We start from the raw sequence: 27,718 nt of genomic DNA, 5'->3' as shown, positions 1-27,718 counted from the left end.
ATAGCATCAAAGTAAAATTTTTATTAACCCCCCCCCCCCAATTTCTGCTCCTGTAGACTTCAAGTAGCAGCCATTTTTTGCATTCAGAACCTAGGGGATCCTCTAAGTTCCACCACTCAATGAATCCCAAAGGGCTCATCTGTTTTGATTTGCACCCTGCAGTTAAAACAAAGCTACCATTTAATTAGTGAAGATCTGGGTACTGTGTTGGCATATTGCTACTCCTACAATTGCACTAAGATGGCGCAAACAACTTCACAGGATTATGGTCTGAGTTTGCAGAGTTAAGAGTGCATTCCATCCTATGTTGGAGGCAAAAAGCATCTGCCAAAAACACCACCTCCTGAAAATATACAAGAGCTAAACAATGGACTCCATTAAGGCAGTTCCAAGAGCAAATGATCCCTCCCAGGGAGAGAGCCTCTGGAGCTGAAATGACTTGGCCACTCTCTACGGATGCTGAATGACTTTGGTCAGAAAGCTGGCCTGTGCAGGTCCAATTTATTTGGACCTACTGTAGCAACTGGTAAGATGAAGGCATTTACCAGCCAGAAACTAACGCACAACATTGCAGTCATGAGGCTCCACAGCTTTAAAGGCACTCCCAATTTTTTCAGAGAATAGGGCTAGCAATGGTTCAGTCCGTTGTTCATCAGATACCAAGTTGCGCCTCCTGGCTCAAAGTGGCAAGTGGTAACATAAAACCACCAGGCTGTGGAACTCACTTCTCCAAGAGGTTAGCTCATTGCTGTCCTTCCACTGGTAGGCAAAGACTTTCTTCTTCAGGCAGATTTTATGTGAACGAATGAGTTACAGTTGCTAATGGTCTTTTACTGTCATTACATGTGCAATTGCATTTTTAATATTATAATTCATGTATTTGCTCTTCCTATTTGTAATCCACCTTGGATCCCTGGATTGGGAGAAAGACAGGAAACCAATGAAATGAAATAAACAGAAAATATTAAGGACTGCTAAACTTCCAAGTTTTGCACCTCTAGACAGGGCTGGAAAAGGTTTACTTTCTGAAATACCAGAACAGTCACTGTCAGTCAGCATATATAGCAGTTTGGAAAGGGAGTTTTGCCTTCAACTTTTCAAATCCCTTGGTCAGCAAGATCACCGTGGCTGCAGGATTATGGAAATTGTGAAATAAATGTTCCAAGCATTGGTGGATAGATGGTGTTTCCTTAGAGAGATCGATGGTATGACTCAGTTTAAGGTGAATTCCTATTTTTAATTCTACAGGAACGTACAGCAAGTGTCAGACTAGAAATCTCACATTTAGATCCCGAAGAAAAGCAAATCAGGACTTTGATCTTTCTTCTCCCACTAAATGGGACATTTTGATCAGAAAGGGCATAGGATGGGCAACACTTCTCAGCATTTTTGATCTCTGAAAGATGTCAAAGACTTATAAAACTGGATGTTTGGTACAGTCCAAATCTGGATTTGTGAACTGCTAAGGAGTTCAGGCAATCGGAAGAACATTTCCCGGTTCACGTAACTTCAGTGGTTTTATTTTAACACTTACAAGATCTCAAGGACACTACAGCCACACAAACCAATGCACAACCCCAAAGGTTAGACTCTTTCTCCAGGGGGAATCTGGTGCAGTTTTGTCTTCACTACAGTTTTTAAGCTCATACAAGCTGCTGTGGAAAGCAGGATTCACACTCACATGTACACACATAAAGCTTTACAAGTGATACACAAAGTGCAGTGTTTAGGGTTCTGTGGTTGAAGCAAAGAACTGGCCAGGAGATCAAAACTATTGACTAAAGGGGCGAGGCCTCTCTGTTAGACAGCCTGCAACGTGAAGTGTGGCAGTGTTCAGTCTTGCTCCCTGGTGAACATATGCTTCAGGAGATCTGCTACACGGCAGCTGTAGCCATATTCGTTATCATACCTATGGAAGAGAAAGATGGTCATAAGCAATCTTCTTACTCCGACCTCCTTACTCATGCAAGTCAGTGGCTACTAAGGTCTTACAACATAAGGTGCTTTATAAGTTGGTAGAGAATTGAGATCCTCATCTTAAATTATGGATTATGAATTTTAGAGAATTTTTCTCTACCCTCCACTCAACCTAATGTATCTTTTGTCATTTAAATGTGGATATTAAGTGATACAGATGCCCAGCTGTTAGTCAATCAAAAAGAAAAAGGAATGTTCCATGGTAGTTATGGCTGTCTTCCAATGTCAGTAGTATCACAAAAAAGGTCTGGAAAAGTCAGTGGATCCCAACTTTGGGTCCCCAGATATTATTGAACTAAACCTCCCAGAAGCCTTCATCACTAGCTGTGCTGGCCAGGATTCCTGGCAGTTGTAGCCCAAAAACATCTGGGGACCCAAGGTTGAGAACCACTGGCACAAGGAATGAAATCTCAAGGGGGAGGATTCTCAAGCTATGCACCAATATTGTTCCACTGATGAAGAAGTGAACCCAGCTGGAAGACAAGAGGACCCCCCCCATGCATACTTACCAGGAGATGAGCTTCACAAAGTTATCATTGAGGGCGATCCCCGCTCCAGCATCAAAGATAGAGGAGCGATTGTCACCAATGAAATCAGTAGAAACAACCTGAAAGAAGGATGGGAATCACATTGTATATGAAGAAAAATGAAAGGCTCTTGGCAGCAGAGATCAAAGCAGCATCATGGGACCTCAGGGTCAAGAATGTGCAGGAATTCTCATTGCCACCGGGCATATTTGTCTGATCAATGTGCTGTTTTAGAGACAGCCCATAGATGTATGTTGTCAAAAAGATTAATTCTTTACTAAGAACAACACATTGTTCAAATTTAGATTACACACAATGCCGCTTAGAAATGCAAAATCAAAGACTCCATCATCTTATCATAGTAAACTGTAGCAAGTCAGATGGACCCATGCCTATAACTATGTCACGGGTGTAGCCTCGGACGTTCCCTACCTTCCACATCTGATGCAGCTAAGAAGACTATCCACTCACCTCATCTTCTGTATATCCCAGGATCCCAGCCATTGGTCCTTTGGATGCTTTCTTGACAGCTTCTTTGATCTGAGCATAGGTGGCTGGCCTGGAAAGGCGGCATGTCAAGTCGACAACCGAGACATCGCACACCGGCACACGGAATGCCATCCCAGTCAGTTTCCTGTTAAAAGCAAGTTGAGTCATTAAGAGAGGATATTAACTTCAAGTTTACTTAAATATGCTATTTTTAATTTCTGTGGAAAGTGAGATAGGACATTAAACTCTATCTGATGTATTTCTTAGGAAAACATGGAAGTAATGCAATAATCTTGTCAACTGCCCTACTGCAGATTACATTTTTATGCCAGAGAATTAAATGAAGAACTGATAAAATCATGCTAGTTCCACGTGTATGGCTCTTATCAGAAAGGCAATGCACAAGAGATCAGGGAAGAAATATTCTGAGGACCTCAAGCAATTTCTCTAAGAGTGGACAATGGAGTGCTCCTTTTCTCCATGGCAACACCGAAGTGCAATTAGAAACACCGTGTTAAGGCATCCTAGGTACCAGAGAACCATGGTGACCAGAGATAAAGGCAGAAAACATTTCTGGTAGCTTCCAAGGATAACTTAATATTGTATACCCATTAAGCTCAGGAATGACTTTGCCCACGGCTTTTGCAGCACCGGTAGAAGCTGGAATGATGTTCTGGTGGGCTCCTCTTCCATCTCGCCAAGCCTTGGCAGAAGGACCATCTACAGTCTTCTGTGTGGCAGTATAAGCATGAACGGTGGTCTGCAAGTACAAGAAGCCGATTTGTACAGAAACTGACATGAAAGACCTGCTTTCTAGACTAGTTTCTGATATAACAAGCCAATTTTTTTTCTGGAAATCTAAAACATTTTTCCATACAGAGAAGGATAGTTTATAAACATTTGTTTTATTGCACATTAACCTCATAGAATATAAATTAGAGTTAATTCACAATATGAAACCTGAAGACTGAGCTGTCTTACCTAATACCAAAGTTTGCTTTTTGCCATCTTGATTATCCATAAGCAAAAAACAGGAGTAACAGAAACTTCAATTTGGCCATCTTTGTGACAGACTGAAGCTCTCAGCATCCTTAGGCTGTTATTGGCTAGACTTAACATCCCAAGATCTTATATGAGAAACTGGCATTTAAGAACCAATAGATGGCTACAATAATTTTGTTCTGAAGATAATCTTTGTGAATTATTTCCATGTTTCTACACACCACTATGAGAAAAAAGAGTGCACACCCTGCTTCCTGAGAAGATCCGTGTCTTCTCAATCATCCTATTCCCAGGTTAACCCAGCAGTGACAATACTCAGAGTTTTATTAGAAGAAGGAAGTCCTGCTCTTGTTTCTTAAGCTGTGCTTGTGTGGAGAATGTTGCATTTTTCTTACCATAAGGCCCTCCAAGATGCCAAAGTTGTCATGAATGACCTTGGCCAAAGGTGCCAGACAGTTGGTGGTGCAGGAAGCATTGCTGAAAGGCAAGCAGGAATGTTATATTAAGACTTTTATTCTGCTCCCTGCTTTGATGTTGTTTTACAAAGATATTCTTCTGTAATTACAACTAAACGATCACCCAACCGGTCCATTTTACTGACTACAGTCCCAGTTTAATACATAAAATGAAATGCTTGCCACACAGATCTATGCTTATAAGTGCAAATGACGTACCCATCGCCTCAAACCCAAACCTCGTGTTTTCTCAAAACTCCCATCCTCCACCTTCTGTGCCAGAATCCCTTGGCTTGCTGCCCTCAGTTTTGAGGCAGGATACATACTGCCAACTTTTGACTGTTGGTTAAATTGTCCCACTTGCAGCCTTTCCTAGTGGTTCTCCAGACATTATACTGTATGTCGTGCATTCAAGATTCCACTTTGAATCTACTATATAACCTGCACCAACTCCTTGTTGTACAACATAGTCCATCTGGACTCCAACTTTATTCCTTCTGGCTTTAACTGCACACTCAATTATTCATTCCTACACCTCAAGACAGGAATAAAGATCCCCTCAACAGGAGCCCCAGAAGTCTGCACCTGAAATGATACTACAATTAAGACTGCAACCTCAAGAGCAGTGGTTCTTAACGTGGGCGATAATGCCCCCCAGGGGGTGATTTCATTTTTCAGGGGGGCGGTAGAATGAAAAGGGGCAGCGTGGGGGCACTGGAGCAGAAGGGGGGCGGTAGGGGGGCGCTGGAGCAAGCCAAACCTGTTAAGATGGCTGCAGCCTTTTTACAGTGTGCATGAATATATATTTTCCTCCAATCTTAATTTAGTTTCAGAGTTTTCGTCTTAAAAGTTTTAGTTCCTGCATTGTGGCTTGTTTTTATGCCCTTTTTATATTTCTTTTTGCATCTTAAAATTCGCTTGCAACTAAATCATTAAATGTTACTTTTTGGGGGCATTTCATTTTCTTGGAATTGAATTTTGTTTTCAGGGGTCATTGGATTTAAGTGAAATAAATAAATAAATAAATAAATAAATAAATAAATAAATAAATAAATAAATAAATAAATAAATAAATAAATAAATAAATAAATAAATAATAAGAAAGAAAGAAAGAAAGAAAGAAAGAAAGAAAGAAAGAAAGAAAGAAATCATCACCGCAGGGAGGGGGCGATGATAACTTCCTCAATGGCTCAAGGGGGCGTTTTTTTCAAAAGGGTTAAGAACCACTGCTCAAGAGGACTGATATCATCTGTCACAGAAATGTACCATCCATTTTTGGGCTCTTGTCTAGTTTTTCTACGCTGTCCGTGAAGGGGTTGTGCAGTGGAATTTTCTCCACAAAAGCTTGCAATTTGTTTGATATTTTTGGCGGTCCAGTGGTGAAAGGCATCATCCACTTTTACACTGGTACAATTAAATGCTTCTCCGCCCCAGCGGATGAGTCTTACCTCACAATATTCATAGTCGACGGATCATATTTTTCATGGTTGACTCCCATCACAAACATAGGAGCATCGGGGGATGGCGCGCTGACCACCACTCGCTTGGCTCCACCATGCAGATGAGACTGTAAAAGAAGTTTGTCAAGTTCCAAAGGCCAACCCTCCCCTACACATATTGCATTGAAACAGCAATGGAAATACATTGCATGCTCCAGCACAACAAAGATCTATGGCAGTTCATTTAGAAATCCAGTGTCTGTAGGGAAGCCCAGCACAACTTCACAAGGGGATGAGGTGGGGGCTGACCATTGCTTCTCTTCTCTGAGTAAACTACACAGCTGAGACCATCAAATACTCACGGAAGCTTTCTCAACAGAGAGGAAGACCCCAGTTGATTCCACTACATACAGAGCTCCTGCTTCACCCCAGGGGATCTCATTTGGTTTCATGCTGTGAGAGAAAGAAAAGCATAACTCTTTTACCAGTAGCTGCTTAACAAGCTTCTACTCAAGGAAGTTTAAGAGACAGAGATGTAAAGGGGGAGGGGGGAAATTATCAACAGTCAGGGAAGGTATATGGCTTTGTGGTCATGTACAGGCTGAATTCCAGGAGAGCTGGCCCCATGAAAAAGTAAAGATGGAAGAGATCCTAAGGAACTTAGTCCAATCACCTGACAAAACAGGAAAGATTATTCCTCTTTAAAGCTCTTGACCAAGAGTCAAGTAGAAAATCACTATACTGAATAAACTGTTGCTGTACTGTGTACTAATTAAATATTTTCAGAGACCACATGCCATTTAATTGCTGGACATGAGTTATTAAGACTGCAACAAGACATAATGTAGTGTTTTTACTCCTTCCCTGTGCCTTATAAAAATCTCAGATAACTTATTCATATACTGACAGAAAAACTGTTATTTCCCTGTGCGCATGCACGTACCAGGTTCATGCTTCTGCTACACATGTGGACTGTGAACTAAACTTGGGATGCTAGGTAGAATTTTTTTGCCAGCAGCTGGATGTGTGTTGCAGCATTTAGTTCTCATGTATGGCAAGTGGACTGACAGAGTCTAGAGCAGCCATTCTCAATAGGGAGCATGTGGTCCCCTGGGAGGCCCTGGCACATTTGAAGGGACTCACAGACTGGAAACAATTCTTCACACCCCACCTTATAAGGTCCATTATTTGACCTATACAATCCTGATTTGGCCTGTCTTTTCTTCATATCACGTTTATGGCTACAGATGGGCACAAACCGGACTGCTTCAGACGAACAGCTGTTTGCGGCTTCCCAGCCCCATCTTCTCCAAAAAGTGCCCGCCCACTCAGAGGCAGTGCCTGGAGCAGGCAGAGCAGGGAAACTAGAGCACGGCCTCTGAGTGGGCACCCATAAAAGGAGGTGGGGCTGGGAACCGCCAAACATCTGCTTGTCCAAAGGACAAACCACTGGTTCATGCCCATCTCTAGCCATGGCCAAAAAAAAGTCAAGAACAGCTGGTCTACAAAACAAATACTGTATATCCTTTCAGGTATTCACTGAGCACTAAATGTCTTGGTTTAACATTCTGTAGCACATCAGCAGACTGCCTTAAGGAGCAAGTCAGACACAGGCAGAGCAACCCTTTTAAACCAAAGTGGTTTATTGATCCCTCCCGATTTGTACTCAGGACCAACAGTAAAGTAAAAAGAAATACACAACTGTTGCATTTTTTTTTAAAAAAAATCCTGCTTCTTCGAAGAGCTCAAGACAGGTGTGGTTTGTCATCTCTATTTTAGCTTAAGAGCCTTTGAAGCAGTGACTCGCTAGACAGTACTCTGCATAGGGAAGTAGGCTCCGAAATTAAGTTTCTCCACTCCAAGCTAGGCGTTTCACCTATTACATCACATGGTTTTTCTTCATTTAGTTTTGATCATTGCCTGTTGAAGGGCAACATATTTTATCAACAGACAACCAAGGAGAATGTACTTTATGGAAAACTGGGCTGAAAGCATGGGTGTACACACTTTTCTTTATCACACACATGTGCTTTTCATGCTTTCCTGTGGCCATCTCAGAACTGGCTGCATCTCAGTCAGAAACTCCTTCTGCAGATCTGCAATCAAAAGTGGACACTCTTGCTATCAAGACGCTGCTTCCGCTTCTCCAACTTACCACTGGAATACAGATATTTTTGATCCATTCACTACTAGCTTGCCACCATCAGCCTTCACTTCTCCCTTGAAACGTCCATGAGTGGAATCATACTTGAACATGTAAACCTAAGAAGGAAGACAGGAATCAGACCAAAAATATATTATAGATTAATTAACTTTATTTTCATTCATTTATTTGATCTATATGTCATCCTTCTTCCTTACACACCCAGGGCAACACAAACTGTACTTTCTTGGCCACAAACAGAAGAACCTACGTAGGCAGTACCAGTCCCATGCACATCACTTTCTCTTACTGTGCACACAAGAGTCCACTCACTAGCAACACACTACAGACCTTACCAAGGCCAATGTTGATAGGCAGAGATTAATGGTTTTTGTGGTTCCAGTTTTACATGCATCGTGCTATGCACACTGAGCTGGCATCCCATAAGCCCTTTTGCAAATGTGATGTTCAATGTGTGGATGTTCGGGTGAAGAGGTGGAAACCTTTGTGCTAAGGTGTCAGGAACAATTAAGTGATTCTGATCCTTAGCAAACCACATGCAGAACGCTGCCATGAGGATCCACCTTCATTCTCTAGATATGCTTCTAAAGAAGTGGTAAAAAAGTGAAAGAGTGGGCTTGCTGTTCTAATTTTAAAAAAAATAAAAAAAATATGATATGAAAAAGGTTTTATATTCACTTTTACCAAAACAGCTTAATGCAAGACTATTTCCAGGTCTATTGCTATGGCTGCCTTTCTTTCAACTGTGTCTGATCTCTGAAGAAAAAACTATTTACTCTACTATGAATGGGTAGAAACTAGATCACTTAAATGTAGTATTGTAAGTCTATATTCTTGTCTTCCCAAGCCATTGTCTCATACATGGTTCTGGCTGGTAAACCCCAGAGTTGGAGGATTTACAACGTGAAATCCATAATCTTAAAATCTTCCTGCCCTTGGCCTAATCAACGGTCATACTCTTTCCTTTTTTCCCAGTGGTTTACAGAAAGCCAGTCTCTATCTTGACATAATATAAGCAGAATGAGTGGAAACACAGTGCCGTTTGCTTGTACTGTAACAAACTGGTGGAAGATAGACAGTCGTAACAGCTGAGAAGCAAACCCACAGATAAAGTACACAGCTCTGGGATGCTAAAGCTCATTTCAAGCTTTAGTGTTGCAGCTGTTTAATTTAGTTCAGCATTTGCAGAAAATCTTCCTTCAGTCTAAATGCCACTACACCTCTGGAGTTGGTGGATCCACAATGAAGCCATTACCATGTAGTTGACGTCAATGAAAGGATCATTGACAGCCACAACTTTGATCCCCTTCTCTACGCAGGCTCGGAGGACCAAGCGCCCAATGCGCCCGAATCTGCAGAAACAAATAAACCAATCCATTAGAGTAGAAATACCCCACAAACCTCTTCTACACTGTTAAAGAGAGCAGAAGAGATTCCATCAATAGGTCTCAGGTAGTAAGCTATAAAAAATTCCTCAGCATGAAAAGACTCAATTCCAAGATTGGTATCCAATTCATACAGTGTGAACAAACAATGTTCAAGTCACCACTAAAAGCCCATAGATACACAAAAGTCTCCTTCTTTGTAGTTAAGCAGTCTGGAAAATAACATGGATTGATCTCTACTGTGATCAGGAAATGATTACAAAAACATGAATGGAGAACAAAATGTCGGGGTGGATAAAAATTAATGATTTTTTAAAAATTAAATTGATTAAAACCACAATTTAAATCATGATTTTTTTAAAAAAATTAAATAATCAAAAAATCTGATTTTTTAAAAACTTAAATCATGATTTAAATCAAATTCACCCTTCAAAATATAAGTACTTTCAAGCCATATTTCATCAGTGTATGTTCAAAGGGTTTCCTATGCTACTCAAATGTGGATTTGTTTAAAAGTACAAGACGCAACTGGCTCTCCCTTCATGCCACCATTTTGCAGTTGTATCCCGCCCCTGCCCTTCATAATCTTTGTGAGAAAACAAAGTGCACCAACACCTGCATACCAAGATATGCACTGGCCCTCCAATCCAGTTCAGCCCCTAATTATCACACACAGAGTGGTGCTCAACCCACCGTATGCCTTTCCGGAGATACTTTGACTCAGTCCTTTTCTGGATCTGAGCTGGTAACTATTTCTGGATCTCATGGGAGAAGGAAATTCTCTACAGATAAGCCTGCACAGAGAGATTGCTTGGCAGTAGATTCAAAGATTTTTTTTAAAAAAAGTGATCAGCAAGGATAAGTGATCTACAACTTGCTAGCTCTATACATGTGTTCCTATAGCCCAAGCTAGTAGCTCTGGTTGCAGAATCTTTGCTGGATTAAATCTGCTAGCTTTAACCCAACCTGAAGATTTTGATTATTAAAAAACTATTTGTTGCAGGTGCATAGTAAAGAAGTGAGAAGGATGCTTTCTATTTCCTTTCATCAACAAGGGGACACTTTGAATGATAAACAGAAAAGCTCTCCGTAGATATCTACTTGATGGCCAGGAATCTTATAAAATATACAAATCCCAGTTGAAGATGTGAAGAAAAATCCGTACCCATTGATTCCGACAGTTAATTCCGCCATACGTTTAGGAGGTGGTGGTGGAGGAGGAGGTGGTGGTGGTGGTGCTTCTGGCTCTGGCTCAGGAGTCGGTGGTTGTGGTTCCGGCTCCGGTTCTGGGGTCGGTGGTGCTGGCTCGGGCGAGATCTTTGGAGGAGACCCTTCAGTGATCTCAAGCCTGGAAGAATTTTAAAAAAACAAAGCACACTAGTTTAGATAACAGTTATAGAGTGTTCAACACATTTAAATTGGTTTAAGTAGCTTATTCTCCCCAGGAGGTTTAGGAAACTGACATTCTGGAAAAGGGTTCAAGATCTCTTAGCTCTGGACACTCTCCCTTAAAAAATAAAAGAAACTGGTACATCCACGGAAGCCCAGATTATAAATGAGAGACAACGTTTTATAATCTGCACTCTCCATTAACAACCATTCTTATTTACTAGAGTGGGAAGACTCATCATTAAACCGCTGTAAGTATCGCAAGGTTCTTCCAAGTATGAATTTTTCATTATTCATTCTTTTCTTGGCATTCATGAATCTTCTTCTCTTACAACTCAGTTGTAGAGATAGACAAACACCAATGATAAAGCAGAGGAATCTCACCTATTACTAAGAAGCTAATGAGCATATAAACATTGCTGTTCTAATCCACTGGTTCCCAACCTTGAGTCCCCAGAGGTTGCTGGACTAAGGCTCTCAGATGCCTTCACCACTAGCTGTACTGGACAGGATTTCTGGGAATTGTAAACCAAAACCATCTGAGCACCTACAGTTGGGAATCATTTGTGTCTAATCTTATAACTACTTAAAGCCCCCACTAATTTTACTGGATTGTCTTTACAGTAGCTGTTCTTTAGTTTAGAGCAGTGGTCCCCAACCTTGGGCCTCCAGATGTTCTTGGACTTCAACTCCCAGAAATCTTGGCCAGCAGAGGTGGTGGTGAAGGCTTTTGGAAGTTGTAGTCCAAGAACACCCGGAGGCACATGGTTGGGGACCACTGGTTTACAGAACTGCCCTGGAGTGCAATCTTAAGCATGTTTATATTAATTAGTACTTTCAGGTACATTTTTCTTCTGAATGCAATGTGTTAATCCATGGTAGGCTACAAGTGCTGAATCACGCAGCTTTCAAATTGGTCAAATACCACTAATAGTTACCTATTTCCCTGTAGGGCAAAAGCCCAAGAAATCACAAGTACTGGCACTTTACTAATTTATATCTTCCTTCTTCTGGAAACTACACATAGCTGTGATGCTGTGAACTCTGTGAGACTTGGGAGTCACCCATCTGGAAATTCCAATGCAGCAATAGTTTTCAGGCAAAAAGGGATGAGTATTAAGCCTGGATTAGTCCATGTAATGATGTAAGAATCACCACATCATTATCATATGAAATATAATTGCTTCCTCTGGGTATTCAAGATCACAATAACCCAAGTAGCATTCAAGGAAGAATGCTCTCCATTCTGAAATAACAAGGGCTTCACATTCAAACTACTTATCTATAATCAATAACCCCAAGGACAAACCTTCAAGGCCTCTGATGCAAGTTCTCTATATGCAGGATGGTAAATATGTATTTGCATGCTAGTTCAGTCACGTTTCAAAAACTGTAAGCAAGGAGAGACCTCTGAATAATTTGGATCTGAGAGCTCCATCAAAAAAAGCTTCCCCCCCCAAAAAAGGGATATTTGTGGAGGTCTTCATCCAGTCGCACGTCTTGCTTCAAGGCACATTTTTCATTTAGTAGAGAACTTAGTTTGCAAAGACACATGGGATATATTGTTCTCTGACCACAGTGCTGGGAATCTGCTGATATACCATGATGTGAATTTTGTTGTATGGGTATACTGTGTATATACTTACAATGACAATAAATTATTATTATTATTATTTTAATCTAAAAATCAAAACATCTTACCACTAGTCATACTGACTCCACCAACTCATGAGGAAGGCAACACTTGCATTTCACTTGGAACCCTTTGAGAGATGTTCTTACCTGAAAACTTTGACACTAACTGATGATGAGCCACCCTGATCCATTGATGGAGAGCTATTGCGCTGACTCATTTTGCTGGCTGACCTATCTACTGTTTCTCTGCCTAGAAATACTGAAAAAGGATTTCACAATATTTGTTAACTTTTACTTATCTAAGCTTTTAGTAGCCATTACCATAGACCCCCTTTCCTGTTTCACTCTTGTTCTTTCCAGTATTCTATAAAGCCAATGTATCCTTTATGTTTATCCCAAAATGACAAAGTAATGTTTTTATCAAGGAACATCTCTGGGGAAGAGTGGTTAGATCACAAATATGACCTGCAAAATGTTAGATTAGATACTTACCTTCAAATATTTTCTACAGAAAAAAAATACTTGCAAGTGGATTATAATCCAATGAGTAGATGGGGCAGCTTTATCAAAAACATGTCTGCAGAGACTGCAAGAACTAGCAGTATAATACTTTATGGGAATTCATTACCATAGGTTAATTAGGTTACCTTTTAAGAATTAATTTTAGGGCTGCTGCAGCAGTGACACCTGACAAACTGAATTAGCTGCCATGATCAAGGCGTGCACAGCTCTGTGAAATGTTTGCTCTGGAGGCAACAGCAGGCGGCTAGACAAGTCAGGACATCTATATGCACAGTGCTCCTGCCTACGCCCAAAACAGATGTAACTGAAGGTTATGTACCACATGAAGCCAGCATCCTATTTTCAATATACCATAGTTATATAAACATTACTCTCATCTACTCATGGTCCTGGACTCTTTTTTCCATCCACAATTAACCAGACAATTCTGCATGTATATTATATGTATTGCTAGCCCTGCCTTTATTGAGTAAAAGCTATGAGATTCAAATGACTGTGAGAAAAATATGTGGCGTCTCCACCATTTTGCAAGCTTTACTACATGTTGCTGTCAGTCCCAGGACAAACAACTTCTAAAACGTCTGATGTATGAGCTTGAAAGCTTTAGTGTGTGCTCTTCAGCAAACTAGACTGCCATAGGGTAGTGCCCATAGCAACAACCCAAAACATAATTGAAAATACTGGCTCAAGCTACAGATTCTCAAAATGGGAAGCCTAGATGGCTACTAAGGGTGGTACAAGTTTCTAATTCATTCGCTCTATCACAGGTTACTGTCATGAGAAGTCCTGTTTCTGGACAAATTGATCTAACTAGGAGTAGTAGGAAATTGGCCATAACATATAAACAGGCAAGACACGTCCTCTTGTAAACTCAGACACTTAGTATTATTTCTCACGTACATAGTCCCAAGTTAACGTGGCTTGGTAATACAAAGCTGGCATAGGATGTTCTGGTCACTATCATAATCATAGATCATATTTTCACTTTGAGCTTACTGTCCTACTTCTTGCTCTAATCTGTAAAAAAAATGGCTGCTGGATGACAGTGCAAAAATGAAGAGGAGAACAGGCCACACCAAACAGCTGACCTGATACAGCAGAGGTACTATACTGTTAACTATTTCTCTCCATTCTCAAGGCAAGTAGTAATTTCTCTGTAAGAGAAGCTCCTGATGCTTAGCTTAAATAACATTGCAATAACAGTTCTACCAAACTGCTATGGCCATGGTGTCCACTTTGTGTGGAGTAACATTGTTCTGATTGTGATTGCAAAGAGATATTTTAAAACCAAAGGAAAATAAACAACAGAATATAAAAATATAGTGGCACCTTAAGAGTAACTGTTACAATTTATCTTTTAGGTGTTACCCTGTTTCCCCCAAAATAAGATCTAACCTGAAAATAAGGCCTAGCATGATTTTTCAGGATGCTCATAATATAAGTCCTACCCCCAAAATAAGCCCTAGTTAAGTGAAACCCCACCCTCCACCATTGTGCAGCAACCAGAAGAAGATGACATGACTGTATTTGAATAAATGTAGATTTATTTTCTATTAGCCCAGCATGCTATATGATATCTCGGCAGCCATCATCAGAAGAGGCAGGAGCCATTTTATTTCAATGTTACCATGGTATCCCAGAAACATTTTTATGCTACCTATTCAAGCACTGTTTTCAGATGCATATTAGAAGATTTTCTAGTTTTTCAGTCCATTATACAAATTTGTTAACACCATTTCATAACAATGTACAGTCAGAAATGCAAACTTAATTCTCGGTACAAATTTTGTATATCAAGTAGGATAATTTATCCCTATGCCATATTACTGGAATTGTTAGCATAATAGCCTATTTTAGCAACAGTATTCTTTCATTTCACAGCACAGCTGTAAAAATGAAAAATACCAGAAACTAGGGTATTTTCCCCATTTTTCTTGCAGTTCCAGAATCTTCTGTTCATGTAGATCTGTTCATGTTCATCACTGTGCTTTGAATTATAAAACAACCACAACAAATACTAATTCCAGCCTGACTTAATATTGTTTGTGTTGTTCCTTTTCTTGGTTTGTTATCATTCTGACCTTCTGTACAAATAACACTTCTGGGCAGAAACCTTTGTCTATTGCCAACAAGAACATATTCCTGCATCTTCACCGCAGGCATCCAGTTGCTGCAGTGACACTTGGCGGCCAGGAGCAGAGCGCCAAACCTACCCAAGAGCGTATTAAGCAGACACCACAGCCCCGCCCAGCTTCTGCACGTACTCCCAGCCTCTAAGCATTTTACAACCAGCACATCTTTGCTGCAGTGGCTGTGACCTTGACAATGCCAGCAGTACAAACACATTTATTTCAGTCCTATTCAATATGGTGTGGTTAAACGTGCTAGAGAGAAATTGAATTAATCAATGAGTTTAGTACTATCTTGTGCTTGCTACATAAGTTCAAACAGAAAATCTTTCAAACACTTGGACGTCATAAGAGAAAACAGTATTTTTTCCATTATCTCCTTTTGGTAAAAGGAATCATTTTACGACTGGGCAATGTAGCTGCTGCCTCCTTGTTACAGTGAATGCACAATTATGCAGCCTGTTTCCTACTAAGAAGAAAGGAGGATAGGCTACCCCCTCTCGACCATGATTTTAATTGTAAAGAAGCAGTTTTTCTATTCCTAAAATCCCTGGGGAAGAATCCTGGCCTTCTTTCAGCGGCTGCTTGCTGAAGCGTGCCTGCCTGCACGCAGAACATCACTGCTTCCTAATCTCACAGACAAGATGGTCACATGAACAGGACGGATCCATACAATTAGCAGTTGATCTCCAAACAAGCAACTAACTCACTAGGCAACAAGGGTCTTTGCTTTTCTCTCTCTGCCTAGGCAAAAGCTCTCTAGGCATTAAGTTGTCCAGCTGGCAAATTGCACAGCATACTTCTCTCACCTGAAACTGATATGCGAGGGCAGGGCACTTTTACAACTCAATTCTCACCTAGCTCTTTCCCTCAAAAAGGATGGCCTGTGCTGAAAAACACTCTGGTGCCTGGGCTGTGGGGAAAAAATAACAAAAACCAAAATGTCTGCTTTGATGAAATTCCTCTAAGCAATAGCTAAAAGCATGTCCTTCCTTTACGTAATAGAAAGAGGGCAGAAGCAACACCCTTCACAGACCCATAAAATGGGGCTCTCCAGCTTTTCTGACGCAGTTGCATTTTTAGAGATATCCATGCATGGTAACAGCAGATGAATCTGCATAGTCATCTCCCATTCTCGACGCCTCCTCATATAACAGCATGTTAATCCTTTCTCTTCTGTCTCATGAGAAGGAGCAAAAGCTTCAATGCCCAGATCCGTTACAACTACCGGTAGCAGAGAAGCAAGACTAATGTTGTAACATCTTGAGACTGTCTTCCCTCCATCAGAATGCCAAAAGTTGCACTTTTTCTTTTTGCATCAAATAGCGTAAAATTTCACAAAGCCCTCCGAGCTCCATAACGAAGTCACAGTGGGGGGGAGGACTCACCACCAGGCCCCCCCAGGACACTTCTCCACCCCAAAACCAATGAAACTAGTTACAAGATTTCCTTAGGATCTTCCTCCATCCAGAAAGGCAGCCTCCATCTGTGGTTCGCCTCCCTCCCAGGGTCAGAGTGACTCCTCTGTCTTAACCTCATTTAAACCTTCTAGTCCTTGTACAGCCACAAAAACTGCACACCTGGTCACCCAAAACATCATCACATCAATTCTAGCTTGCAATATTTTTACTGTGCCTTATTGGAAGGCAGCATATTCTCTTTACAGAACATGAATCTCAAAACATCACTAATCTCTCTAAAGGCAAACCCCCTAACGTTGCCCCCCAAACTCATATTGCTGAGCCCCAGGCAAACCCTTTCCTAAAACTTGATGCAAGGCTTGTCTGAAACCAAACCTACTTCAGACCCGCCCCACCCCTCAATTTACTACAAAACACGACGGACTCTCAGATCATTTCTCTTCCATCTTTTTTTTTTTTTTTTTGGTTTTTGCAGCAATCCCAGTTTATCTCCTGAGAATACTTAGCAGCTGACAGGATCCTTTCTTTAAAGGAAGCCCCCTCCAGCCCTCACCTGGACAACCCAGACCACCTCAGACACAACCCTCCCCCTCCTCCTATTCTCTCCGTTATCCTGCCTCCATCTTCCCCACATAACGCCTCCGCCATCTCCAGACGGAAGCCAACCCACATAAACCCCGCTATTCCCTCAGCCGCTTACTCACCAGTCTATCCAACCGAGAACCTGGGCGCTGTCGAACAAGAGCAACGGCCGGGAGGCTGCTTATATACTCACGAACCCCCTCGTTGCCAGGCAACGCCTTAACCCCCCCCCCACCGCACGCTCTCCTTGGTTCTTATCTCTGAATGGACACGCCCCCGGCGCTCTCTTGCAAGCGGTACCTGTCAGTTGCCTGACGCGCGTGCGCAGTGCCAACCCCTGCTAAGGCTTCGCTCAACACAGCTCGTGGCCGGTGACAAAAAAAATGGTACCCAACCTGAACACAACGGCCGGGAGGGGGGGAAGTGCCCGTTGTGCGCATGCGCTTTTGTTGCCGCTGAGCTGCTTGCGGATGGATGCACCTGCTGCTCAGAAAAAAAAGAGGCATGCGCAAAGGCTTATGGGTATTGTGGTTTTCTTTTCCCTCCTTCTATTTTGCACCATTGAGGCATCTTCACTCGTGAGGAATTTGATAGAAGGGCTTATAAAGAATTCGGATGTGCCGTGTTCTAAGAAATACACACACGTGTTTTCGTGTAACCTGTTCACACGGTTTAATTAGATCACCTGACTAGAATTTATTGGGATCTACTTTGAAGAGGGGAAAAAGGTACAGTACAGTTTGACTGAACTTTGGTTGCATTTAATTTAGGCTGTTTTCTTTAAATTATAAAAATGCTGGGATACTGTTTGATAGTGATCTTTAGAGGGTTACCCAAACGTGCCATCTTTATTTTCCCAATGCCTATTGCAAAAGTGTTTTTTTTCTTTTTTCTTTTCTTTTTTGAAGCAAGGACTATTGTGAAACAGATGTGAAAAGAATGGTTAGAGAAGTATAACTAAGTGTTGAATTAGCTTCCTTTCTTAAACCTTGCTTGGCCCCTTTGTATTCTCTCTTTTAGGGTGGAAATCCAGGCTTCAATTTGCATTTTTCAAGAGTCTCTAAAAACCTCAAGACTTTTTACACAAGAACAATAGTCATATTTACAAGTTTTATATGGAATAATAATCACATATCAATTGAAACTGACTTGATTCAGTAGTAAGTTGTGTGAAGAGCACATGATTGCATTATATTAAAAAAATAAAATGATACAGTCTCTAGGAAATTTGAACTATAATTGAAGAGATCAAACTGATAGTAAGAAAACATAAATGTAATATTATTCTTATTAAGACTACATTGAGTTTATTAATTTTTGTAAATCATTTACTTTATGCCAGAATAAATGAAAATTTTCCCTACTGAAAATTATGGTAACGGTCAGAGATGGTCCAAGAGGTTTAGCTGCCTGAGGCAGAGCAGCTACTAGCAATTATCATTAATCTAAGTCAAGGAGCATGGTAGGAGAAGATAGCCAAGTTATTTGTCACCTGAGGCAAGAAACCCCACCAAAAGAAAAATCCTGCCCTTTTGTGACACCCACAATTTGCTACTTGGGTTTGCTGCCTCACTCTGCTTGATAACAGGACTTACCCTGCTATATTTACTCTTTAAATTTAATTTTGTTATTCAGTAGGCTTTAATTTTACAGATTAAAATATAACAGCTAGGGGTTGAGTGTGAGAGAGCATTTGATTATGCCCTTGTGTATATAAATAGATCCACCTGCACAACTGAAGAATAGACCTGTAAATGTATTGAAATAACAGTACAATAATAGGAGAAGAATAGAGGGGAGTTACAAATCTTTCTTGCAAAAAATAACTATCCATCCAATAAGGCAATACAGTAGTAATCAAAAAAAGGGAGGCAAATGAATACAGGAAGTGTGAGATTAAGTGGAACAGAGGATGAACTAGGAAGGTAAAAGTGCAAAGATAAGATGGAGAAACCCAGAAGGATGTGAAGGTAAAAGATTTGTGTTACAGGCGTCTTTTCAAGCTGTTTTGCCTCCATATTTACATGTCTTTTTCTCCATCTCTCAGCCATGGAAAAGTGATGGGGGAGGGTGGCCTGTGAGCACAAGCCCACAGTGACGTCAAAAATGAGCCAGCACAATTGGGCTGTTAATAATTGAGACGACAGGAGCCAACAAGGGAAGAGGAAAGCAGCTGAAGCAGCTGCTCTCCTTGATAGCTTTGCAAAGGCTGGGCCTCAAGGAGATTCCTCCTTCCACGGTGAAGGCATCCAGTCTAGGTTCTCCATATGCCCTCTTTTAGCAAGAAGATTTTTCTGTTTTAAACCTGCCCGAGGACTGTCCTTGTTTTGAAGATGCCCACCATTGGAATGGCTGCCCAGACCAAATCTGATTTAAAGATACAGAATCCAAAAGAGGGACAACTTTGGATCTCAAAGACCCTCATCCACAATGAGCACCTGAACAGCACACTCAGCAGGTATACAGATCACCCAATTCACATTTTTCCCCAACCTTTTTGGAATCGGAGTAAGTCTGTTTTGTGTCCAACTTTTGGTGATGCACAAGTGGCCAGCTTAATCCAGTATACAGTGGGGTCTTGACTTGAGAACTTAATCTGTATTGGAAGGTGGTTCTCAAGTCAAAAAGTCTGCAAGTCAAGTCTCCATTGACCTACAGTGCATTGAAAACCGATTAATCCCGTAACAGGCCGTTTTTGTTCCATTTTGGTTTTTTTCTGGTCTGTAAGTCAAACCTAAATTTTGTGGCCAGAGAAGTCTGTAACTCAAAAAGTCTGTAAGTCAAGCTGTCTGTAAGTCAAGGGTCCACTGTAGAAGAATCAACCTATGACTTCTCCCCACCTCTTTGTATGTGGCTTTTCAAAAGCAAAATGAAGGTTGTGATCATGTGAATTGACAAGAACAGAAGTCGTGGCTACGTGTTGTCACCTAGCTAGAGAGAGTAGCAGGTTGGCCACATGAAAAAAGATCAAACAAATACAATAGTAAAAAACATAAATAATGCCAAAACATATTCAAAGCCGTAAGGCACAACAGTCCATTTAACAACCCCACTCAGGCAGCCAGTCACTCAAGGAAAGCTTGCCTGTAGAGAAAAGTCTTTGCTTGCTTGTGGAAGGACAATAAAGATGGGCTGAGCCTCACACACCAAAAGTGATTTTCTTGTATACAGACACACACACACATACAGGCAGGCGGATGTGTGATGTCCTGCCAATTCTGAACAGACTCATCTTTCTCTTGACACAACTTATGAGCCTGCCTGGATATTAAGATCATCAGAGGAGGCCTCTTTCTCGGTCCCACCACCTTCACAGGTGCATTTGGTGGGGACACAGGAGAGGGCCTTCTCTGTGGCTGCTCCCAGACTTTGAAACTCCCTCCCACAGGAGGCCTGGCTGGCCCCATCCTTGCTTTCTTTCTTCAAGCAGAAGCAACCTGTCTCTTCAGGCAAGCTTTTCTATAATGACTGGCTGCTTGAGTGGGGTTTGTAAATAGATTGTTTTGTTTATCATCTTTTAGTGCAGTATTTGTTTGATCCTATTTGTATACTTACTGTTCTTAGCTTTAGATATTGTTTTTTAATGATATAAGCCACCTTGGGTTTTTATAGGTACAGTGGACCCTTGACTTACAGACGGCTTGACTTACAGACTTTTTGAGTTACAGACTTCTCTGGCCGCAAAATTTAGGTTTGACTTGCAGACTGAGATTTGACTTACAGACCAGAAAAAAACCAAAATGGAACAAAAACGACCTGTTACGGGATTAATCGGTTTTCAATGCACTGTAGGTCAATGGAGACTTGACTTACAGACTTTTTGACTTGAGAACCGCCTTCCAATACGGATTAAGTTCTCAAGTCAAGACCCCACTGTAAAAGGCAGAGTAAAAATATTTTTAACAAGAGCAGCACACTAGCTAAGGTGACCATGTATTTGCTCCAGAAGTCAGTCCTTTCTTTTACTGGCTCCCACTGGTCACTCCTGTGTCTGATGGCTCTTCAAACCAATCCAGGTTTGATAACATCTGCAATAAAGGAGACCTGGATGTTGCTCAACAACGGTCAGCATCTGGAAGGCACCCTTAGAAGGCGGGCATTGTCTATAGTGTCTTGTTTGTTGGCTTCCTAAGTATCTGACTAGCCACTATGGTAACCAAATGTTGTCCTGTACATGCACTGATCTAATCCGGTGTGATTTTTTGGATGTTCTTCTGTCTGAAACCTTACATGGCTTCAAACTAGGAATAGTCACTCATACACTATGATCCCCATGTATGAGAATGCTATCTCTTTCCTCACTCACTGGGTGAAGCAGAAAAACAGAAGCAGTGGAAGTCAATAATGTTGACACCTCTGTTTATTCCTTTTGAAAAAAGGCCATTCTCTCTTGGTGTTGTGGGATTATACCATCCTTCATTAAATGGCTTCAAGAGTGTTGTCTTTGGAAATGCCCTGCAGTGTCCTTCATCAACCCTACTCATCTTCAGAGACACTCCTATGCAGTCAGGGGGAGACTGGGTTCAGCTGGAATTTGTCGATGCGTTTTGACTCTGCAGCGTTCTGCCGCAGATTGGTCAGGAGGCCTGGGGCAGTGGTTGGAGCGAGGCTATAAATAACTATTTGGGATCTTCAGTGGAGCGTGCGAGAGAAGCAAATAGGAATGGAGGAGGAGGAGGAAGCCACAAGAAAGAGAAGTGGAGACATAAAACAATCCAGTGATGGAGGAACACCAAAGGTCTTCTGAATAAACTGGAGCATCAGGTTGACCGAATGAAAAAGATAAACTGGAGGAGAGCTACTTATGTTTATGATTAGTGCAAGTCATTCTAATAATAATTAGTGTGTGCTGTCAAGTTGGTTCTGACTTATTGTGACCCTCTTCTGAGTTTATTGGGGAGACAGTACTCAGAAGTGTTTTACCATCTGAATAACCAGTGTTATAACATCCGAATGGGCTACGGCAATAATTAATGGGTCTCTCCAGGAAAGTCTCTCTCTCTCAAGGAGACACTCATTAGGCCCATTAGAAATAAACCGAGCTTGGCGGCAGACAGTATTGGTAATTATAGGCCCATCGCCAATGTTTCTTTCCTCAGCGAGGTAGTTGAGAGGGTGGTGGCCAATCAGCTGCAGGCTCTTCTGGATGAAACCAATGCCCTGGATCCATTCCAGTCAGGCTTCAGGCCACGCCATGGCACGGAAACAGCATTGACCACTATGTGTGATGACCTACTGAGGGAGGCCGACAGGGGCAAAGTGTCTCTGCTGGTGCTCCTCGATATCTCAGCCGCCTTTGATACCATCGACCACATTATTCTCCTGGGGAGGCTCTCCGAGTTGGGAATCGGTGGCCTGGTTTTTGACTGGCTCTGTTCCTTTTTGGAGGACCTTCCCCAGAGAGTGCAGATTGGAGAGAGTTTCACAGTCCCATGGGGCCTCAATTGTGAGATTCGCAGGGCTCGATTATCTCTCCAATGCTGTTTAACATCTGTATGAGGCCGCTGGGAGGGGTCATCAGGGGACGTGGGGCTTCATGTCATTAGTAGGCTGATGATACTCAGCTCTACATCTCCTTTTTTCCAACAACAGTGGATGCTGTTTCATCCCTTGAGCGCTGGATGGGAGCTGTTCAGCAGTGGATGAAGATGAATGGACTGAGGCTGAATCCAGGCAAGACAGAGGTCCTTCAGGTGGGTGTCCCAGATGGCAGTGGTCTGGGAAACTCCCTTTCCTTTGTGGGAGTGACTCTTACCACCAAGAGTGAGGTTCGCAGTTTGGGTATACGTCTGGACCCGTCACTCACCATGGAAACCCAGGTGTCGTCAGTGGTCCATTCCGCACATTTCCACCTTCTGCGGATTGCCTAGCTGCATCCTTATCTTGATGTGGGGGCGCTCACCACTTTGGTCCATGCGCTCGTAGTCTCAAGGTTAGACTACTGTAATGTGCTGTACGTGGGGCTGCCTTTTAGACTTCAGATGATACAAAATGTGACGGCCAGATTTCTTACAGGGCTGAAAAGGTACCAACGTATTTCCCCCACGCTGGCCACCTTGTATTGGTTGCCCATTCATTTCCATGTTGATTTCAAAGTTCTTAAGGTTACATATAAAGCCCTAAACGGTTTAGGACTTCGATATCTGGCAGAGCGCCTTATCCCACCCAGTTCTGCCAGAGTAAGTCGTTCCAGCCAGGCTGGGCGGCTGAGGGGCCTAACGCCGAAGGAAGTCTGGAAGGAAAGAATGAGGAACTCTGCCTTTTCAGCAGTGGCCCTTCGTCTTTAGAACAACTTGCCAGTGGAGATCCGCCTGGCTCCCTCTCTGGGTGTTTTCTGGAACAAACTTAAAACCTGGCTATTTGGGCAGGCTTTTCCTTCTGCCATATCTTAATTTCTTATACTTTCGCCACCTTGGATCTGTATGTTTTGGTGTTGTTGTTCTTAAATTTGTAAACTGCCCAGAGTAGACCTTTGGTCTAGATGGGTGGGATAGAAATCTGATAAATAAATTCCCTCCTTCAGAGAGCACCCTGGGACTATGAGCTTGCCCAAGGCCACTGAGGCTGGCTTTTCTCGGATCTGCAGTGAGGAATTGAATTCCCAACTTCTAATTCCACAGCTAGATACCTAAGTCACTGAGTTATCCAGTCAGCTACATATGTAAAGCATCAAGCTTGTTTCATTCTCGGTCAAATTCTTTAGCTATTGCATTTTAAAAAAATCTGCTTTAAGTGATTTTTGTGAAGGGGGGGGGGCAGAAGTTGGGATTCCCAACAATTGGCTGAGCTGCCCTGATGTTACAGAAAGGTATGGCAAGCAGGTGATTATCTTCTTGGGCTTCAGGACCTGAAAGGCGAGGAAGACCAGTATGGTAGAAGGAAGGGCAGAAGAAGGAATGATCCAGACAGATGGACGAGGAGAAGTGGAAGAGATGGGGAAGAGTAAAGGAGGAGGTTTGAGAGAGAGAATGGTTAAAGAAAAGAATTATAAGTTACACATGAGCTAGAGTGCAGAGGTCAAAAGCTGATATTCACACCGTTATTTCAAATAACCAGCCCAGCTGCTGACTTCAAAAGTCCAAGGAAGGTGAAAAGAGCAAAGGAGAGACACATTTTAAAACTGATGCTGTTTCTCTACAAAGTGGAAATGTGGAGAAGCTTACTCCTAAGATGTTTTCCACTGGAGACTTAAAATACCAGTGAAACATCCGGCATTTCTTTCCCAAGCAAGATTTTACAAAGATTTTTTTTTTGTGAACAGCTATGCATGACAAAACAGTAGTGATACAGACTCAGTGAGTGTAAAGCCTTCATCGCATCCAATTTGTTTTTAAAGGTTTTGCTCAAAAACTTTACGGGGGGGTATAGGGAGTGACTTTGCCACATGGTCCCTTATAATCCCTTTAAAAAAACAAACCAGATTTTGGATACAAGGAAGTACAGGGAGACTTTTTCAATTAATAAAAATCCACGATAGCAACTTTTACAGTATACCACTGTATTTATTTTTAAAATAACAAAATTAAATACACAAAGTAGACTCATTGGCCACACCTTCTTTATCCCAACCCATGGGAGTCTGCCCTTCAGACTGCTGGCATATCTTGTCAGCAAGAATAAAGAAATGCCCTCAGTTCCACTCTGATCACCCACCTAGTACACAGTAAAAGATCTACATCCAAGCAAGGAAGTCCACTTGATGCCATTTGCACGGTCCTTTCAGAAACACATCAAGACCTCCTTTTTGTCTCAGGTTTTTGAGGGTGTATGTGATGTGGCTCCTCTTTTTAGACTGTCATCTCTGAGATGGCATCATTCAGGATTTTGCAAACCACTTGCAAAATCCTAAGGACCTGACCCAATGGGCTACATCTCTTGTCTCGACTAGAACAGAATCAACTGAATGGGAAGTATTAACAAGGCTGTTTCAACTGGGATTTAAAACAACTGGATTTAATTCTAAATGCTGGGATTAACAACCGGATGTAATTCTAAATGCTTCAAATAAAGTGAAATAAAATCAACTATAAATAGTTGATAAATATAAATAGTTGAACTCCCAAACAAACTGCACCAGAGCACAAAGTGCTACTCCTGTCCTCCGAAGATGCTGGCCACAGAGATTGGCGAAACGTTAGGAAGAACAACCTTCATAACACGGCCAAAGAGCCCGAAAAACCCACAACAACCATTAGATCCTGACCATGAAAGTCTTCGTGAATACATTCAACTATAAATACCTTCTTTGAGGGAAGAACTTGTAGCATGACCTTTCCTTGCAGCAGCTTTAAGCCAGAATGGACAAGTTGTGCTTTTCCAGCATTTGTTAACACTGCAGCTGCCATCATCTCTCACCACTGGCTTGGGTAGTTGTCATACAACATCTAGAAGGCTAGATGTTACAAAACCCAATAATAAATAAGAGATGATAGATTTGCATAGCGTCTGCAGAGCTTTTCTCTTGAAAAGTTTGCCTCAGACATGCGTGCACTGGAGTCTGCGATTGCTGGGCTCAGTTGCTGCCTCCCTCTTTACTGACCTGGATTTTAGTGACTCAGCATTTTAAATAATTCAGGACAGCAAGCACAAGACACAGGAACAGATTCAAGGGAAGAGCTTGGGGATTCGTACTGATTTGTTCTAGAAAGGCCAGACCAAAATGAGCCATTGGAATTAATCAAGCTTGATTCAGCAGCAATTCGTTTCATTTTAGTCCTACTATAACTTCTACAAATTCACTTTCCAATATCTGTATTAGTTTACAGTATTATATAATGTAGTTTTAGAAATGCAGAGCTGGAAGGGACCCTATGGATCATTGAGTCCAGTTCCATCAGGAAGGCACGGGGGGGGGGGGGGACTGAACTTCCAACCTTTTGGTTCTGCACCCAGATACCCAAACCACTGAGCTATCCAGCAGTATTTGAGCAAGTAACAATGGAGAAGACATAAAATCTTCTTTCCCATGGCCATCCCTACTACTAGGCAGTGAGGCAGTCATTTCAGGTGGCAGCTAGGCATCCTTATAGATCCCTACAGTCATACATTCAGTTGTCAAAGAACTGCAACAGCTTACTAGTATTTTGCTTTGAGTGCTACTGTTTACAGGGTAGCAAACCTTTGGTCCCATCACGACCAATGAAATACAGCACTCTAAAACTTTTCTCAGGCTCTAAGTGTCACCCTATCAATGTCCTCACTGGCAAAAGTATTACAGAAGTGCAACAGCTTTAACTTGTTTGTCTTTTGCCACACCAGCTGTTGTGGAAAACACCCTCGGGGCTCATACATCTGCAGGATAAGAGGTGGAAAATACTTCTGGAAATCTGTATACAAAGCTCCTTTCCATTCAGTAAGTGCTTGATCAGGCAAAGATAAAACTGCTCTGGTCAATTAATACTAGTTGTAGTGTTGTAGCTGGTTGGATAGCTCAGTGATTTAGGTATCGGTCTGCAGAACAAGAGACTGGGAGTTTGATTGTCAACTGTGCCTCCAGCAAGAAGAGTCAGATTGTGGAGCCTTGGACAAGCTGCACAGTCCCAGGACGTCAAGAAGAAGGGAATGGTCAACCACTTCTGAGTATTCTCTACCTGGAAAAAAGTCACCAGAAGTCAAAATTGACTTGACAATACATGGTTGTTATTATTATTATTCATACTGTAGTACCCTTCCATCTGTCAGGCTTATGTTGACATATATAGGCAAAGTTCCCATGTCTGCAAGCATCAGTGAGGAATTAAATCTTGCATTTATTGTCCCAGGCACCACCTTACAGATAGATCTGGACAAACTGTTTGCAAGAGACTTGCTCATCATTGGCCTAGCTTCCAAATCTGAAAACCTGTTCACTTGCAATTTGAGTACAATAATATACAGGGTCCTCAGAAGGAAACTCTGTGGAATTCAGATGCTTTGCTCCCAGCAGGTCCACTGTGCCAGCAACCTTCCCCAAAATGCTGCCCCCAGTCTCCAAGCTGGCTGGAAACCATCATTCAAAATATCTGGAGGGCACATGTTTTGGGAAGGTCACTGCATAATGTTGTAGCCTTAAACTTGATCATCTCTCCTAACTAATGAAAACCAAAGAACATCAGGATATATCCCAAATATTCCATCTATCAGATACTATCAACTGTGAAGAACCACAGCTTGTTGGGTATTAAATATAGTTTGATAACCACAACTGGTATGTAGTCAAATTGCTTGAAAAGTTTACCATTTTTGCCAATTGCGTGTCATTTACTGGACATAGAATTTGAGATGTATTTGGACATCATGGTAGCTCTGCAACTGATCATTGTTTATTACTTGTGCCTGTTTCTCCCCCTCCTCATAAGAAAATAGATTCTGATTCCAAGATATATGTTATGTTTGTACATTTGAGGAAAGTGACTTCTCCACAGAAGCTCACATTAAAATATAGCGGTCTTTCAGATGTCACATTTTGTCATCTTTATTTATTTATTTTGCCTGATATGCTGGCACAGACTACTGTGGCTACCTCGTCTAAAATTATATATGTACACAGATACACTAATGCATGTTGGGACCTCTTGTCCTTTTCTCTTTGCTAATGTTGCTAACAGTACACACACTAGCATT

At 41.7% G+C, this 27,718-nt stretch overlaps 1 protein-coding gene and 1 long non-coding RNA gene across 3 annotated transcripts; one reads left to right on the top strand and one right to left on the bottom strand.

The window, feature by feature from the left end:
* Positions 1-1,498: 1,498 nt before the first annotated feature.
* Positions 1,499-17,530, bottom strand: GAPDHS (glyceraldehyde-3-phosphate dehydrogenase, spermatogenic). Of its 2 annotated transcripts, XM_020811883.3 has the most exons (12): positions 17,239-17,338; positions 12,610-12,721; positions 10,604-10,786; positions 9,309-9,405; positions 8,045-8,151; positions 6,252-6,342; positions 5,899-6,017; positions 4,391-4,472; positions 3,602-3,753; positions 2,976-3,138; positions 2,487-2,584; positions 1,499-1,909 (listed from the first exon to the last, which is right to left on the bottom strand). In XM_020811883.3, the coding sequence occupies exons 2-12, from the start codon at positions 12,678-12,680 to the stop codon at positions 1,834-1,836; spliced, it is 1,239 nt and encodes a 412-aa protein (XP_020667542.1). In that variant the 5' UTR covers positions 12,681-12,721; positions 17,239-17,338; the 3' UTR covers positions 1,499-1,833. The 2 variants fall into 2 exon arrangements, with proteins under 2 accessions (XP_020667542.1, XP_020667543.1); XM_020811884.3 differs by lacking the exon at positions 12,610-12,721 and having other exon boundaries at positions 17,239-17,530.
* Positions 17,531-17,647: 117 nt separating this feature from the next.
* LOC140702109 (uncharacterized) lies at positions 17,648-24,091 on the top strand. Its single transcript, XR_012081160.2, has 3 exons — positions 17,648-17,844; positions 22,709-22,809; positions 23,961-24,091. It is a non-coding gene; the product is annotated as an uncharacterized LOC140702109 (long non-coding RNA).
* The last annotated feature ends 3,627 nt before the right edge of the window (positions 24,092-27,718 follow it).

Source organism: Pogona vitticeps, chromosome 9 (genome assembly GCF_051106095.1).
Source record: "Pogona vitticeps strain Pit_001003342236 chromosome 9, PviZW2.1, whole genome shotgun sequence".
NCBI classification, from domain to species: domain Eukaryota; kingdom Metazoa; phylum Chordata; class Lepidosauria; order Squamata; family Agamidae; genus Pogona; species Pogona vitticeps.
The sequence above is the reverse complement of the archived record's forward strand: the minus strand, read 5'-3'. Positions and strand labels throughout refer to the sequence as shown.